At 39.2% G+C, this 17,569-nt stretch overlaps 1 protein-coding gene across 3 annotated transcripts in view; it reads left to right on the forward strand.

The window, feature by feature from the left end:
- Nucleotides 1–17,569, forward strand: part of DCLK1 (doublecortin like kinase 1) — a 206,747-nt gene that overhangs the window by 157,170 nt on the left and 32,008 nt on the right. For all 3 annotated transcript variants that reach the window (XM_063305693.1, XM_063305692.1, XM_063305694.1), the window contains 3 exons: nucleotides 2,490–2,598; nucleotides 4,891–4,948; nucleotides 11,770–11,889. In XM_063305693.1, coding sequence (XP_063161763.1) covers nucleotides 2,490–2,598; nucleotides 4,891–4,948; nucleotides 11,770–11,889 — 287 coding nt within the window. The remainder of the gene's footprint in view (nucleotides 1–2,489; nucleotides 2,599–4,890; nucleotides 4,949–11,769; nucleotides 11,890–17,569) is intronic.

Here is a 17,569-nt window from a genome sequence, read left to right on the forward strand (position 1 = left end):
TGAATTTGTTTTTTCTTTAGAAATAATTTCACAGTAGGAGTAGGGAAAACAGTGGAGAGTTTAATGTCAGGTATCATCAGTATGCTGATGATATCCAGTGAATATCTCAATCTCAGGCCAACCAGGTGATTCTGTCAAGTCCTTGTTCCAGTGTCTGGACGCCATGGCAGAGGAACAGTCTCAGCTCTGACAAGGCCAAGTGGCTATGGGTATTTGGACCACCCAGATTTTGGTATGCTCCATCCTTAATCCTGAATGGGGTTGCACTGCCCCTTCAGGACTGGGACAGTTTTTGGGATCTTCTTGGCCTCACAGCTTCTGCTGAAAAAACAAGTGGCAACTTGCTAGGAAGTTGTTTGCACAGATTCATCTAGTGAGCCAGTTGCACTCATATCTGTATAGACAGGCCCCTAAGAAACTTTGGCCACCTTGTGTTTGGATTATTGCAATGGGTTGTATATGGAACTGTACTTGAAGACCACTCAGAAGCTTCAGCTGGTCCAGAAGACAGCAAGACAGGCAACTTTGGGCATGCCTTCCTATGTCTACCTTTGCTCTGGAAGCTGTACTCAGTACAATTCAATGTGTTGGCTATCACTTATAACGCTCTTCATGACACGGAGCCTAGTTATTTGAGGGATCACCTGTCTTCCATAGTTGCTGCCCATCTTGCATGATTCAGCAGAATCAGCATGCTCTGGGTCCCATCGATTAAGCAATACCACCCAATGGGAACCATGAAACAGGTGTTCTCTGATGTAGCACTGGCCTCTGGAATGATATTCCTCCAAAAGTTTGTACAGTCCCCAGCCTAACCTTATTTACACATGTGCACCTTAAAATCTGGTTCTTTTCCCAACCTTAGGCTACAATAAATGTCGGGCTCTTTGTGGGTTGACTGTTTTGTGAGATGGTGGCTTTTTTTCCCCAGACTTTTTTTGTGTGTGTATTGCGTGGATTATGTTATTTTAAATTTTGTATATTTTTATTTATTTATTTTATTTATTTATTACTCAAATTTAGCCACTGCCCATCTCCCCCAAAAGAGGAACTCTGGGCAGTTTACAATAAAATCCAGCACAAAACATAAACATTAAAATCACATAAAACAGTCATCATAAAATACAATAAATAAATAAAATCCAAGAAAGATATAAAATCCAGGCTGGTGGGAGGGACTCTAGGGTGCGAGCCACCCCCAAGAATGGTTATTCACTTTCCCGCCCCATGCAAGACAGCAGAACCAGGTCTTCAGGGCCTTCTGGAAGGTCAGGAATGAAGGGGCCTGCCTCACCTCTGGGGGCCACCAAAGAGAAGGCCTGTTTCCTGGACCCCGCCAGATGAAATTCTCTTATGGACGGGGTCCGTAGCACGCCCTCTCTGGATGATCGGGTGGGACGGGCCAATGTGATGGGGATGAGATATTGTATTCTGCCCAGAGTCACATTAGAGTTAATAAACAAAATAATTCTAACTATGATTGCTGAAAATGGATAGCACAATTTCTAGCCTTTCTGAGGTAGAAAACACATGAAAGCTATTGTGTAAGGCCTATAATAAGTTTGCTGAGTAGTTAAAAATAGAGAAACCCCAAATGCAACCTTGCCTTGCTAACAACTGTGCAGTAGCCCCATCTGTTTTTCAGCCCTCAGGTTTTCCCATGAAGCTGAGTTGTGGCCCTTAGACCTTAATTTGCTAAATAAAGTTCTCTTTAATAAAATTGAGTAAGAACTGCTTAACAAAAACAAAACAGGAAAATTTGTCTGACCAGGACAATTCAATTGTTCAATTGATTTTAGAACATAATTTTAAGAGGATTTTAAAAAACAACAACAGAGAGAGTTGTTACAATTTGAAAAGGCTAAACATGGTTCATTTAAGTGAAGGGTTATGGCTCCAGCTTTTTAAAAAACATTTGAAGAATAATGGTTCTCTAATGGCTACTAAAATGCAATAAACAGAACCTCTTTTTCTCTTTTGATTTAACTGTGAAAGTTTCTTTAAGCATCTGGTGTCCAGGTTGCATTTGTTGGTGACATTATTGAGAACACTTGTTTAAAAACTGAATATTTAATATCATCGGAGGAAAGATAGAAGTTATCACATGAGCATGTCTGTGTTGCTCTCAGCTTGCAGGAAGTAATAAAAGAAGTGCTTGAGTGTTAGACTTCTTTTGTAGATAGACTTAATTATGGCGTGTTGAACTAATCGAGCATTGAGATGAAATAGTACGTCTGTGAACTGATCACCAATATGTGTGAGAAATCATACAAGCAATGTGTAAAATTGGATCCAGCATCCATAAGCTTGACAGTTAATATGGTGAAACTTTCTGAGGGTGTCAGGAACATGGATTCTCTGTTTTGCAAAATGCTGTTTCTGGATGGTTTCAGTTGTCTGAAGCTGTATAGGTATAGGTAAAATATGTATTATATGTCATATCTGTGTTGCTTTTTCCACCCAGAAAACTTATTAACAATTCTTTTCAGAAGTGTTGGATGAAGGCTTCCAGGTTCCAGCCTCAATAGCAGAGAGGTATAAAGTTGGCCGGACTATAGGAGATGGGAATTTTGCCATTGTGAAAGAGTGTATAGAAAGGTAAGTGAGCTTTTTTGCTTATTACTGTTAAAGCAGTTCCTATCTCTATGTACAAACTATTTGTAACAAAGAAGTGCCTCAGCTACATATAAACAAAATAAAGAGGAAAAAAAGACTCCAGCTAGACCTATAAAGGCCTAAAATGTTTTTTAGGAACAATCTATAAATGCAAAGCTTTGATTTTCTACCGTCCTTGATTATTCTTTCAGTAGTTGGGTCTTGCTGGACATATATGCTTTTTGAAAAACTTAATGCTGTTTAAAAAGCATCTTATATATGCAGGCACAATAAGTACCTTGAAAATAAAAAGTCCTTCCTTACATAATTTTTTTCAGGTTTGATTTCCAAATCTCTGCTGTAGCTGCTATCTGTTGTAGTCTGTGAATGATGCACTGGTTATAGCATATAAAATATTATAAGTAACATTTATCTGACATGCTGAGGGTCAACCCGGCAGAAAAGAATTGGCTTTTCCCTGTTTGGTAAACAAGGGAATTTTGGGGAGAAATCCTTGTGGAGCATTTTGGCATGAGAAGAACCACCTGAACAGCAGCCATTGGCATACACAGATCCTTCTGTAGGTAGGCATTTATGTGTAGAAGCTAGCTGCTATATGCAAAAGAATCCTGGCCTGATGAGGGTAACTATGTTTATCACAAGCAACCAGTGCAATCAAAGTGAATGAAACATGTACTCTTATCTAAACAGTCTAAGTTAGTGTATAATTAAATAAAGAAGTTATTCAGTTGCAGTTCAGGGAGTGGGTGGAATTTATTTATTACATTTCATTCTTGCCTTTCCTTGAAGAAGCTCAAGGCAGCTTATATCTTCTTCGCTTCTACTGAAGTCTATCAGATCTGTGGGGAGGGATCTGTCCCCCAGGATAACCCAGGCTGAGTAAGGGCCAAATTTGTGTCTGCACAGATTTAAGCCTAGTATTCTTAGTTCATGCAGCAGTTTAATAAATGGTTTAACAAAGCAAAAAATAAGGAAATACTGTATATGTCTCTCCTGGGCATTCCCTGGAATTGTGTAAGTTCAGTCTACCCTACCAAAGTTTTGTCATACATTTGAGGACACCTGAAGGGTAACATGTATGACAAAACTTTGAAGGCTGAGTGCAAGAAGATCGATGCTTTGGAACTGTGGTGTTGGAGGAAAATTCTGAGAGTGCCTTGGACTGCAAGAAGATCAAACCAGTCCATCCTCCAGGAAATAAAGCCAGACTGCTCACTTGAGGGAACGATATTAAAGGCAAAACTGAAGTACTTTGGCCACATAATGAGAAGACAGGACAGCCTGGAGAAGATGCTGATGCTAGGGAGAGTGGAGGGCAAAAGGAAGAGGGGCCGACCAAGGGCAAGGTGTATGGATGATATTCTAGAGGTGACGGACTCGTCCCTGGGAGAGCTGGGGGTGTGGATGACCGACAGGAAGCTCTGGCGTGGGCTGATCCGTGAAGTCACAAAGAGTCGGAAGCAACTGAACGAATAAACAACAAAGAAGAGTAACATTTTATGGTGAGGGAAGGTAAAGAAAGGGGGTCAAGTGGAGCAATTCAAAAACCATGCTAGATTTATTATTGCTTAATGAGCAAAAGAATAAAATAGCACATAATATATGTATTTTAGAACTGAAGGGCTACCAAATTTGAATTTTTTAAAAATAGAAGTCGAACATTCATGGCTAGGACGTAAAATATGTGACAAACATTAGTACTGGGAGGAAGAGAGGGAGGAGGGGGAGGATTCCAAATGGTAGTCTATATAAAGATAACTTTTCAATGAAGAAGTGTCTTATTTCTGAGTAACTACTGTATGCCATTAAGCCCTCTAGTGGGGAAACTTAATGATGCCCTACTTAAAGGGACTTGCTGCTTTTTGTTTTAGAGCAATGTTGCTGCAATATGGTAAAATGTGCGTGGAGTTTTTATTTTTGCTAAGCCTTTGTTTTAAATATTGTATTCAAACTTCAAGGTTTTAATCTTTGATATTTTCATTTAATTTCTGTTAGAAATTATATTATTTAAATCAATATACTATACCTCTTCACATTTCATAGCAGCTTGCCACAGTGACAAAATAGGAATGTTCTAAAATTTTCCTTATTTTCTGCTGGAGATTTTCTAGCTGTTTCTATGAAGGCTAGAATAGGCTGCTCTGCAGAATAATCTTAGGTTATTCTGTTAAACTGTAAAATACTGTTGTCACTTTATTGGGTAAATGAAATTCTGATCTTTGTGTTATTTTATAATGATTTAATCTGTTTCTTCCTTCTTCTGACTCTCATTAGGTCAACTGGTAGAGAATATGCCCTGAAAATCATTAAAAAAAGTAAATGTAGAGGAAAGGTAAGTACCAGGCTCCACAGTAGAGCATAATATCTTTCAGAGGAAGCTTATGTTCAGTTATTGGATTAGCTCAAATCTGCAGGCACTCCAGTTCAGTGGTTATTTTTTTTAAAAAATGTCTAACATTTAGCAAACAACAGATGGAACAATGATCTGGCAGGCCACTGTGACATGTTTGCAAAGTACTTTATGGAAAAATAGCTTTCATTGGATCAGAGTTATGGATCAATTGGACAGACTCAAATGTGATGACGTGGGTAATGTCTTGTGATGTTATCTTAGAGTCATTTGGCCATGTGGAAATTGATGAAATGGATAGGATTCCCTGTAATGTCAGCTTGGCCAGCTGTGAACTCCTTTGAACAGCTTGGGAGGATGAGTAGCTGATTTGGGAGGTGGGAATCCTTTTTGCGGGAGTATAAGTTGCTACCAGCCTTGAAGAAAATGCTAGTGTACTCACTCCTGAAGAACAGGTGCACCAAGGGCAGCCCTACCTGCACTGTGAAACTCTAGCAACCCATCAACCCATGAAATTAGATTACTATAACATGGTCTACGTAGGCCTTTGAAAATGACCCAGAATCTGTAATTGTTACAAAATTCATCAGCCAAGTTGTTAGCAAATATGAACTGCTGTTGCAATATAATATCCAAACTCTGGTTACCTCACTGGTTCTTGATAGGTTTCCCTGTGTAATAACAGTAGTTAAATTAGATTAGTGTTTGTTTTAACCTATAAAGCCCTGCATATCTTGTCTTCAGGATATATCAGGGACTATTTCCTACAAGTGGAATCTGCCTGGCCTGTGGCAGAGTGCTGGAAAGTGTTTGGCCCAAGAGATCAGAAAAATCACACACACCAGGCATTTCTGTAAAAATAAATGTATTTACAGAAAGCACAAAAACGTATTTTACAAGCTGTGCATTCACATGCACTCAGAGAGCACTGGGAAGAGAGGCTGTGTAGAAAGAAGGAAAATGAAACTAAAACAAGTCCAAGCAAGGTTCCTCCCCCAGGCAATGCAGCTTTTAACACCCAAACTGAGGACAATTAAGTTTGACCTCTTCACCCTGCCGATACTTAAGGAAGTACTCAATTACCATGGTAACATTAATTTCTGTAGCAGAAAACAATATACCAAAACTCCCCTTTTTATGCTACGGAATGAGATGCAGACCAATTTGCTTTGTTAACTCTTTGTGTCTTGGTAGAGCAAGAGGTTTGGTTAAAATATCAGCAATCATGTCTTTTGATTCACAATGTTTTAACATTATTTCCCCTTTAGCTGTCATGTCTTTGATATATTGATATCTAATATCAATATGTTTTGTCCTATTCTTGCAGGCTTCATATTTTGCCATTGCAATGCAAGCTTGATTATCCTCATAAATAGTTATAGCCTTCACTTCCATGCCTATGTCTTTTAACAACTGTTTAAACCATACAACCTCATTACAGGTTTGTGCTAGAGAATAAAACTCTGCTTTTGCAGTGGAAAGAGCAACAAGTGTTTGCTATCTAGAATGCCAGCCTAAGCTTGACTCAGCAAATTGAATTAAAATCCAGAAGTGGATTTCCTGTCACTGAGATCTGCATTCTCTTTTTACAAAACCAAAACTCTGCAGTTTTTCATCTACTTTTTTTTTTGGTTCCAGGACCTAGCAGCCTGTTTTAACCCATAGATTGACTTTTGCAGTTCACAGACCAGATTCTCCCCTTTTTCATAGCCAGGGGGTTGCTGCATGTATAATCTGTGGTCTAAATCACCATAGAGAAATGCAGTTTGAATGTCATAGTGATGAACTGACATTCCTTTGAGTGCAGCAATTTTTAACAGTAATCTAATTGATTCACCTTTAGTAACTGGTGCAAAAGTCTTATCAAAGTCTAAATCTTTCCTTTGAGTGAACCCTTTTTCAACCAACCTTGCTTTATATTTTTGGATTTTGCCATCAGCATCCCTTTTCAGTTTGAAAACCCACCTGCAACCTAGACAGCGTTCATTGGGAGGTAGATTTACCAGTTTCCATGTTTTATTTTCTTTCAAGGATGCTAATTCCTGTTGCATGGTAGAATGCCAATTCTGTGCAATGTCAGGTGGTAAAGCATTCACTTGTTCTAGGGACTCAGGTTCTGTGAATATGTGAACAGCCTTTACTGTTTCAGCCTGAAAACATGATGGAGGAACACCTTTATTACTTCTCTAAGACCTGTAAGGTAATACAGGGCTTAAGTTTTGACTCCTATCACTTTCTTGAGAAGCATCTGTCTCATCAGACAGATCTTCAGTTTGCTTTTCTGGCTTAATGTCCTCACTAGGCAAAAGATTGCTATCAGCAAGTCCTTGCTGTTCTGTTGTAGATAGAGCTAGAATTTAATCTCCCCCAGTTTTGCTCAGCAAAAGAAGCGCTTTTGCTAATTATCAATTTCTCTCCCACTATGAACCTGTAGCTCCTCTAGCTTTGTTCATAGCCAACAAAGATGGCTTTCTTTGTTGTGGGGCCTCCTTTCCTTCTCTGCTGTTTTGGAATGTGAACCCATGCAGTACTACCAAACACTCTAAGATGGCTTACCTTTGGTTTCACACCATAAAACAAATGGAATGGAGTGTCCTGAATCACAGTTATGTAGTCTGTTTTGCACATAACAGGCAGTGGACATTGCCTCTGCCCAAGATTTAAACAATAAATTGGAATCTTTCATTATGCATAACATTCCATTTTGCAAAGTTCTGCCCTTTCGTTCAGCAACACCATTTTGCTGAGGGGTGTAGGGGTTATAAAGAATTTGTTCTATCCCCTTTTCTGCTAGGAACCTTTTGAATTTGTGAGAAAGGTACTCTCCTCCTCTATCACATTGGAGTGCAGATACAGGCCTTGGGAATTTTCCATTTGCCCATGTCACAAAACTTTTAAACTTCTCAAATGCCTCATCTTTATGTTTTAAGATGTAGATAAATGTGTATCTTGAGAAATCATCAATTATGGTCATTGCATACCTTGCTTGTCTAAGACTTGGAGCAAAAGGACCAATAATGTCAGAGTGTACAATTTCCAAAGGTCTAGTTGTAACTCTGTCACTGTGCTTACTCACAGGAGCTTTTAGTGTTTTGCACTCTTTGCAAACTACACAATCTAAGTATTATCACAGGGTTTTATCTTTAGGTCAGCACACAGCTGTGGCATTTGTGCTATATACCTGAAATTAGCATGACCAAATCTCCTGTGCATCAGGTGTACACATTGGTCATGATATGGAGTGTTGCCAACTGCAGCCTTGCAGCTTGGCTTCCTTGCATTTTGCACAATGTACAAGGAGTCTTTTAATATACCAGTAGCACACAATTTTCCATTTTTACGTATCTCACAACCATTTTTCTTAAATGTTATGACATACCCTGTTGCAGCTAATTGTGCTACAGATAAAAGGTTTGACTGTAGATTTGGAACATACAACACACCTTTCACAGTTTCTCCCAAGCAGGATAAATACAAGTCACCTTGTCCCATAATTTTGGTCACAGACCCATCAGCCAAAGACACACTTTGTCTGTCAGCTTTAGACAGTGACACAAAAGAGCTTTTACAATCACATAAATGACAATTGGCCCCAGAATCTAACACCCATACATCAGAATTACCCTTCTCAGCAACCTGTGCGATTTGGGTTGTCTGAAGAGCCTTCTTCTGTGTTGCCCTTTTGTTCTTCTTCTCTGTCTTTCTACTCTTGGGTCTCAAGGTACAGTCTTTCTGCAAATGTCCAGCTGAACCACAACTGAAGCAGCATGGGCAGGCTAGTGCTGTTGCCTCAGCTTCTTTTTCCTTTGCTTTCTGGTGCTGCAGCTTTCCAGAAGAGATGGGGGGGGGGATCTTTCTCTTCTCCCCTTCAGCGAGTAAGTGCTGTGTTACATACAATGGGGTGAGGTCTGCTTCAGACATAGCCTCCAGGGTACAAATCAGCGTGTCCCACATTTCATTTAATGAGGACAGCAGGATATAGGATTTTGTGAGAGGTGTAAATTCCATTCCTCTCTCCTGCAACTCAACAAACAGCTGCTGAATATAATGCAGGTGCTCAGGAAGGCTATCTCCTTCTGCAAAGTAGGCTTTGTATAGCTTTTTTGTCAGGGTAACTTTACTCCCTGCTGCTGCCTTTACATACAGGTCTCTCAAAGCATCCCAAAGTTGCTTTGCAGACTGCATACCTCGCACGTGCACTAGCTGAGTGTCCTCAACTCCCAGGATAATGGTGGCTCTAGCCCTCTCATCCTGTCTAAGCCATTCAGTACTGGGATTTTGGGGGGTTTGCTCACCAATTGGCAGCCAAAGATTCTCTCTGTGAAGATACATCTCCATCTTCAGGGCCCAATTCAAGTAGTTGGTCTCTGATAGGCGCTCCAGAGGCATTGCTGAGGGCTGGGAGGTAGCCATGGCTTCTTCCTTCTTTTGCAAGTCACCTCAGCTGTCTTCTTTGTCCTGCAGACCAGCAGTGGCTGGAAAATCGCCAGGTGGCTCCAAAGAAAATCTTCACAGGTCTTTGCTACCTGCCTTTAAAATGTGCATGAGGTACGAGCTGCTCTCTCTGCTCTCTCTGGGGTTTCCCTGGGCTGCTTACTGGGCCCATAACCTGTCAGAGTGCTAGAAAGCATTTGGCCCGAGAGATCAGAAAAATCACACACACCAGGCATTTCTATAAAAATAAATGTATTTACAGAAAGCACAAAAACATATTTTACAAGCTGTGCATTCACACGCACTCAGAGAGCACTGGGAAAGAGAGGCTGTGTAGAAAGAAGGAAACTGAAACTAAAACAAATCCAGGCAAGGTTCCTCCCCAGGCAATGCACCTTTTAACACCCAAACTGAGGACAATTAAGTTTGACCTCTTCACCCTGCCGTTACGTAAGGAAGTACTCAATTACCATGGTAACATTAATTTCTGTAGCAGAAAACAATATACCAACATGGCCTGTGTGTATATAAATGGAAAGCTTTACAATCCTGCCCTGGTATCAAATCAGGGAGATGTGGACCCAAAAGACAGTCTTTGGTAGTGTCTTTCCTGTTTGGAACACACACTCCATTGTAACTACATGATGCCCCCATCCTGCTCATATTTCAGAAGACAATGAAGACTCTATTATTTAACTGGGCATTTAGTGTATATTATTTATGGTTTCTGTTATTTATGTATTTATTTAAATAATTTATATAGCTTCCCATCTCACAACAGTGACCCTGGGTGGCATACAAAGATTAAAATCCAACAATAAAAACACAATGACCCATAATGCCCAAGATAAATGATACCTTCCAATGATGAAGTTGCATCGCCTAACCTCCTGCCCCAAATGCATGGGGAAACAGCCAGGTCTTCAGAGTTTTACGAAAGGCTAATATTGGCTTATGATGGGTGGGCTGCCATGTTATATTTATTGTTGAGTCCTGATTAGATGTGATTGATTTATGTGTTGTTGTTATTCTTCTAAACCACCCACAGATGTTTGAACTGGGTACCCTATAAGTATCAACAAAAAACTGAACTCATGGTATCCAAAATATTCTGGAGGACACAGAAGCTTTGATTTTTAAAAATGGACTACCATATCATAAAACAAGCAATGAAGAAGCAATATGGATCTTGGGGCGGGTACAGGGGCTTGGGGAGCTGCCACAGAAAAGGCCCTTTCACATGTTGCTATTCTGTGAGTAAGTGGAGAGGCTCTGAGGTAGATCTTGATTCTCAAGCAGAATTATATGCAGAAAAATAGTCATTTGGGTAATGTGGTCCCAAACCATTTAGAGTTTTAACTATGGATTAAAAACAACTTTTTGAATTGTTCTACAAAACCATGCAACTTCTGACTACTGCAGTTGCACCTTTTCATGAAGAAGCTTAACCAGATACAGGAAACTCAGTCAGAAATTCTAGTCGAGAATATATACTCATTCCCCTTTTCACCCAGATACTGTAGGTCTACTTGATGCAAATCAGATTGGCATGCCTATCATCTCAGATATCTTCTCATTCACAGACCTGACATGAAAACAAGATGTTCAGTTTAGGAAGGATAAAAGGCCAAGGCATAATCTGTTGGTTTGGAGAAGTCCTGGGAAGAAAAAGATTAATAGCTAAAATGTCTAAAGTAAAATGCAGTTGATATTTCCTTTTTGCTTGGGAAAATATGATTTATGTTTGTGTAATTTTTAAGTTAAAAGATTGGAAGTGTAATTCTTTACAGGCCTACTAAAAGACCAGTATTCAAAAGACATTGAATATAGGCAGGCTTAAACCTAGGTAAAGCACTTGCAAGTTGAAATCTTCTACCTACAATTGCTACCTTGTTTTACTTTTGATATTTATTTGATATTTATTTTCCTCAGCCTCAGCACAGTTAACACTTTAGCAATATCACTGCTAGTTTGTAGTATTGATTTAGGCATTAATTTATATGGATGGATGGATGGATGGATGGATGGATGGATGGATGGATACCGAGTTTCATATATACAGTACACACCTGGATGTCCCATTAAAGGAAATCAGTTTGGAGTGGTGATTAAGGCAATGGATTAGAAGGCAGGAGCCATGAGTTCTAGTCCTGCCTTATGCAAAGAAGCTAGTAAGGTGATTTTGGTCAGTCTATCTCTTTTTCAGCCCTAGAACCAAGGTACTGGAAAGCTACCTCTGCCAAGAAAACCAGAAGATGGGACTGATGTGATGGATTATAACAACATACCCCATTAAACAAGAGAAAGGACCTGGAGAGGCTGTATGGATTTCTTCCATTCTCTTTTCATATTTTTTTTCTTTCATGCAGGAGCACATGATTCAGAATGAAGTTTCTATTTTAAGACGGGTCAAACATCCCAATATTGTTCTTCTGATTGAGGAAATGGATATGCCCACTGAGTTGTATCTTGTCATGGAGCTTGTAAAAGTAAGTATACATGAAAGTTTGCCTACTTCTGCTTAGCTTGTCAGCCAGATTTCTAGTCTTATCTGCAGTATACGGAAATAATGCTTATATGGACATGGAGCATAGCATATCTATTTTTCCTTAATAGAAAGTTGACTGAAGATGGGAAAATGGATGAAGTAACTGGTAAATGCTGCTGGAAATGTAGGGGGTTGTTGTTTATTCGTTTAGTCGCTTCCGACTCTTCGTGACTTCATGGACCAGCCCACGCCAGAGCTTCCTGTCGGATGTAGGGGGTACTTTGTGCTTAATTGTGAGGAATGAGTGTTTATTGAAAGAAGCTAAAATGTATATGTGTAAGAGCATCCTTCTGCTTACTTTGTTATATGGAAATGAGAGCTGGGTACAACAGGAGAAGTACAAAAGTACTTGAATGGGAAAGTAGAACTTAAAAAGTGTATGTGGTAAAATATGAAGAGATGCGACCAAGAGTGAACGCATGCTGAATTGTATTGATTTCAAAAATGAGTGACCAGTATGAAAGAAGCGCATTGAAGAGGTTTTGCCATATGCAGAGAACAAATGAGATTTAAATCACAAAACAAATATATGAATAAGTCAAGAACAAGGGGAAAATAGGGAAAGTCAAGATTGGATGGAGTTGTTGAGATTCTTAAAAAGAAAGAAGTGACAAGTTTAAAGACACAGGACAATGTATGAAGCCATGTATGGATGTGGTGGAAGCATGAATGGTTTGCAAATATAAAGGGCTCTGTTCCCTTTAATTCTGTTTTGTGGGCCATCCTGCAGGTAGATCCCTGGATAGGAGAAGCTGATGAGAGGGGGAAAGTGTTTGAATCTTTGTGATTTAATGAGACTGTTGGTTTGAGTGCCAAGAAGCTGGATGGCTAGGTGAAGCAAAAAAAGAATGGTATGCTTTAAATGAAGGCTGCCAATGTGGGATCTGTAATGCATGTAAGTTCCCAGTTTCTCAGAAAAAAACCCAAGTTCTTAAAGAAAGATAACACTGTGTTTAATGACTTTTATTTCAAGTAAAGGAATTTCTTCTTTTAAAAGCAAACAAACAAACAAAAGCCCTCCTTGTCTTTCATTTTCAACTGGTGACCATGAACAGGATAAAGTGGAAGCACTACAAAAGGAGATTGAACAAAATTGTTAGAATAAGAAGAGAAAGAGATAATGCTCTTCATAAACATTCTAGGAACAGGTATATAGAAAGAGGGCATCTGGATGGAGCTTCCATTGGTACCCAAAAGTCCAGATGAGTTACACCAAGATAAATAACTACAGAAGGCTGTGCAAGTTTTGGGGCCACCCTGTTAAGGAGAAGGAACTAGAATACTGTCAGGCAAGACAATGCTGCAAATGTTATAAATCTCTGAAGAAGAGATGGACATATTAAAATAAAATATTATTTGACAATCCAAAGACACAATCAAATTTCATTTATCTGGAGAGATAAAAACACCTCAGGCTATCTGTGACATTTTATTAAAAACCTATAGCAACAATGTAACAACAGGGACCTGGTTGCAAAAAAAAGTCAAGAAACTGAAGCATCCATGTTGAAGTTATAGGTTTACACCTATGATGTTAAAAAGTGAAAGAACCATTTATAATTAGCATTTGAGCACTTACAAAGATGCCATTGATGGGGCATACAGTAGGCAAATTAAGGAACATCCTCAAATGAGTGTTCACGATTTGGCTTAAGTTTGAAGATGATTGGGCAGAAGAGGAAGAAGCATCTACTCCTGTAGCCTGAGGGTGTGACAGAAAGAAGATTGGAGTAGAGGCATATATTGTCACTCCCTACCAGAGCTTACAGAGCTAATGTTTCAGTCTTTAAGGATTCCAACACAGAATGGGTGCCAAGCAAGAAGAAATTAATCTTTAGAGGAAGAACAAGGTTTTTTAGTGCCCATTTCAAACAGGGCCACCAAAGGACTCCCAAGATGGATGACCAATGCAGATTGTACGCTATAAATGTGAGGATAACAGGACAAAACTGAAGGCATATTGCAGCCAAATACAGGTAGCCAGTTGGTCCTCATAGCCTTGGCCAAAATGGAATATTTCAATGACAAAAGTCTTTCGTAGGTGCCCACTCATTTGCTTCCCCATGAATGGAGTGCCTGTAGAATGCCTTGTGGACACTATTCAGAAGTACCACAGTTAGTGTATAGTTTTTCCTAAATCATTTTAGAGCCCAAAGCAACTGGCAGGACAAGGCACAGCCACCACTGGGTTAGAAATCCCTATACTGCAGTGTATAGAAATGGAAATAGATATTCACAGATAGAAATTCCCACAAAAGTGGGAATTGATGATGTTTCTTCATCATCAAGATAGCCATGGATCCATATTCTAATTAAAATTGCTAAGAATACTTGTAATATTGGGCATGAATGTGATAAGGGACAAAAATTCATCATTCCTTTGAGCCAAATTCAGGGAGCTCAGCAATGAGAACCAAAGTCAATATGTACAGCAAGATCCCTGTCCAGGGAAAAAGACCTATTTTATTGCCACTGGATGCAAAAAAACAATGTAGCCAGGGCCAAAAGGGAAATTCCTTCTGCTGCTAAACGTCTCTATATGATCAAGGATTCTTATAACATTAATGGTCCTGCTTTAAAAGAGTTATCTCACAGCCATATTCTACTAGCTCAAACTATAGTCCAACTGGAATGCCTTACCACGTTTTCAGGCTGTGGTTGGTCCAAAATGTGCAGTAATAAAAAGAATTCAGTGGCATACTAATATCTATATCATGATTCCTGATAAAGACAAGGAACCAGTTTTTGAGGATACCAGTACAGGTATGTCTGAAAACAGAGACTCTGCTTGTGAAGAGATTTCCATGTACACTGGAGATTACATTAACCAGGAAAATTATTTCCATTACAATGGTACAAATGTGAACTTTCAAAGAGGGAACTGGGATTCTACCTGGCCTACTTTAAACCCACTCTTTCCTCCATGCCATGATGAGGAGAGTCACTCTCCAGCTGTAGTAGCAAATCTGCTAGTGATATAAAAGCTCCATGGAGATGGCATTAGTCCTCTCTTTCTTGATTGTCGCATGTTTCCTTAAACCTAAGAGCATTCCCTGTCATGGAGACTGAGAACTGACTTACACAACAGCATTAACCAAGTTGACTTTCTAGTCCATATCCCTGCTGAACCACTGCTGGAGTCTGACATTACATATGTGACCAATTACTATCAGTTAGGAATGTAGATCCCCTTCTTTCAAAGCCATCAAGGAATACTTGGGAAGTTCCACCTGGAAGCTTAGGAGATTTTGTAACTGATTATGATTTGGTCCAGATTGATAAGTGGTAAAAGAAAAGACAAACCAAACAAAATCAGGAGATTTGAAGAGCTGTATTTGTTAAAGATTTGGTGTTAGGTACTAGCAAAAGTTTTGATGGATACATAAAGCAGTGAAAAACAAAGGGGAAATGGAAAGGTATGCAGTTTCCTTTACGTGTTTGATGGGTGGTTCTGCAGGGAAGTCTTTAGCTGGGAGAGTTGCTGGAAGGCAGCAGGTGACTGGATTTTTGTGACTGGATGGGATTATTGTTTGGGGCGACCGGTAAAAAAAAAAGGGGGGGGGGACAAAGAAATGGGGGGAAGTAGCTAGGAGACAAAAAATTGCTAACTGCCTGAAACTGGATTAGATTGTTCTTGTGGTCTCTTCCAGCTCTAAAATTCTAGGAAGTGAAGGCTGCTGTGGAATATAAGGCATATACATTTCCCTAAAGTTTTCAGAAACAAAGTTGTCAGTTTAAAAACAAAGGTGCATCTGACTCATGCCATGGTCTTCTCAATTGCCACATATGCCTGTGAAAGATGGACATTAAAAAAGGAAGGTAGAAGGACAATTGATGCATTTGAATTGTGGTGTTGGTGAAGATTATTGAAAATACCATGGACTGCCAGAAGAACAAACAAATCAGTTTTAGAAGAAATACAACCAGAATGCTCCCTAGAGGTGAAGTTAACTAGGCTTAGACTCTCCTACTTTGGGCACATCATCAGGAAAGACTGATTGCTTGAAAAGGACATCATGTTTGGTAAAGTTGAGGGCCAGCGGAAAAGAGGAAGACCTTCAATGCGATGGATTGATACAATTACCGCAACAATGGATGCAAACACTGGAACAGTCAGGCATATGACACAAGACCAAACAGTATTTCGTTCTGTTATACATAGGGTTGCCATGAGTCGTAATCAACTTGATGGCGACTAACAGTAACAACATACTATTTAACAGAACAAATTGGATTCTTAAAGAAAGATAGCCCTGTTTTGGTGGGTTTTATTGGAAGTAAAAGTTTTCCTTTCCAAGTGAATATCTTCCTCGGTTTCCTCTATGCAAGAATAGAAAGATATGGAGAGGTATAGTGAACGATGTTGGTATAAACTAGATTTAGCTGTATTTTATTTTCTTAACTTATGCATTTAATTTCTATAGCTTACTATTTTGTATTCCCTTTCTATGCTTTGGGTACTGTTGCCTGCCCCAAAAGGGAATGCTATGATGGGCTTGTCTGTTTAAAATTGAATAAATCTTGTTCCTTTTTCAAATAGTAAAACAAATATTCTTGGAAGGTTGTTGAACCATCCATTCACACTTCCCATTTACAGCTGAATAACCATCTGCTATGGACCACTTTTTGAAGGTCTAAAGGTTAAATTAAATTCACCGATGACAAAGGTTCTCAAGAGGAAAAGGCTGCTGGCATGCCAGACTTCTGTTAAGATCACTTTGCTTTCATTGGTCACAACAAGCTTAATATAAGTGGATCTTGTTGCTGCAGATACATTCTGTTTTCATCTCAGGCACATCTTTCTCTCCTTAAATGTAAAGAAGGCATTTCATAAATATAAATAAAAACAAATTGCAAGTAGGACTTACGAAAAGGTGAAAGGACTTGGTTGCTGGCACACTGCCATTGTACATACTGGGACTAAATTATTATGCAAGCCTTGCATTGCCTTAGTTATTTTAACAAGCATGATTTATGACAGGGTTTCTTCCTGCTGTACAAAGGATCTAACTTCAATTTCCCATTAGAAAGGGATTGTTGCAGCATTTCTATTGGAAGCTAGTAAATAAGTAATTGGTTATTGTACTTCTGGATGTCAGTGCCTTATGGTGTAGGTGATAAGGTTTGTTCTTCCATCCTCGTTTATCCCTTTTTTATTAAAAAAAAGAGGTATCATTAAGTGCTATTTCCAGTTTGTCTTGTTTCCAGAAAAGTGCAGGTGCAATGTTAGTGATGAAATCAAATAGTATCTTTGACCACCCTAGCTAATGATCTGTTACATGTATATAGTATGACTGAAACTGGGAAATTGGAGAGTTGCTAATTAAAAGTAAAATGTTGAATTATATCCAGTTAGGTTACTTGTAGAATTAACACATTAGGTCAGGGTTCCCCAAAGTGATTGGTATTGACCCCCAAGTGTCAATGGGACTATCCAGGAAGTTGATGTTGTTGTTGTTATTTGTAGCATTATTAGTTAAGATAGTATTTATTTCATTATTTCCATATAATAAATGTTTGGGGGTCAATGAATAACCTGAAATTTCACGAGGAGTCGATAAGCTGAAGAGTTTGGGGACCCCTACGTTAGGGTCTTAAGAGGACATCAACATTTCCCTGCT

The sequence above is a fragment of the Candoia aspera genome, chromosome 5 (assembly GCF_035149785.1).
Source record: "Candoia aspera isolate rCanAsp1 chromosome 5, rCanAsp1.hap2, whole genome shotgun sequence".
Classification (NCBI taxonomy): domain Eukaryota; kingdom Metazoa; phylum Chordata; class Lepidosauria; order Squamata; family Boidae; genus Candoia; species Candoia aspera.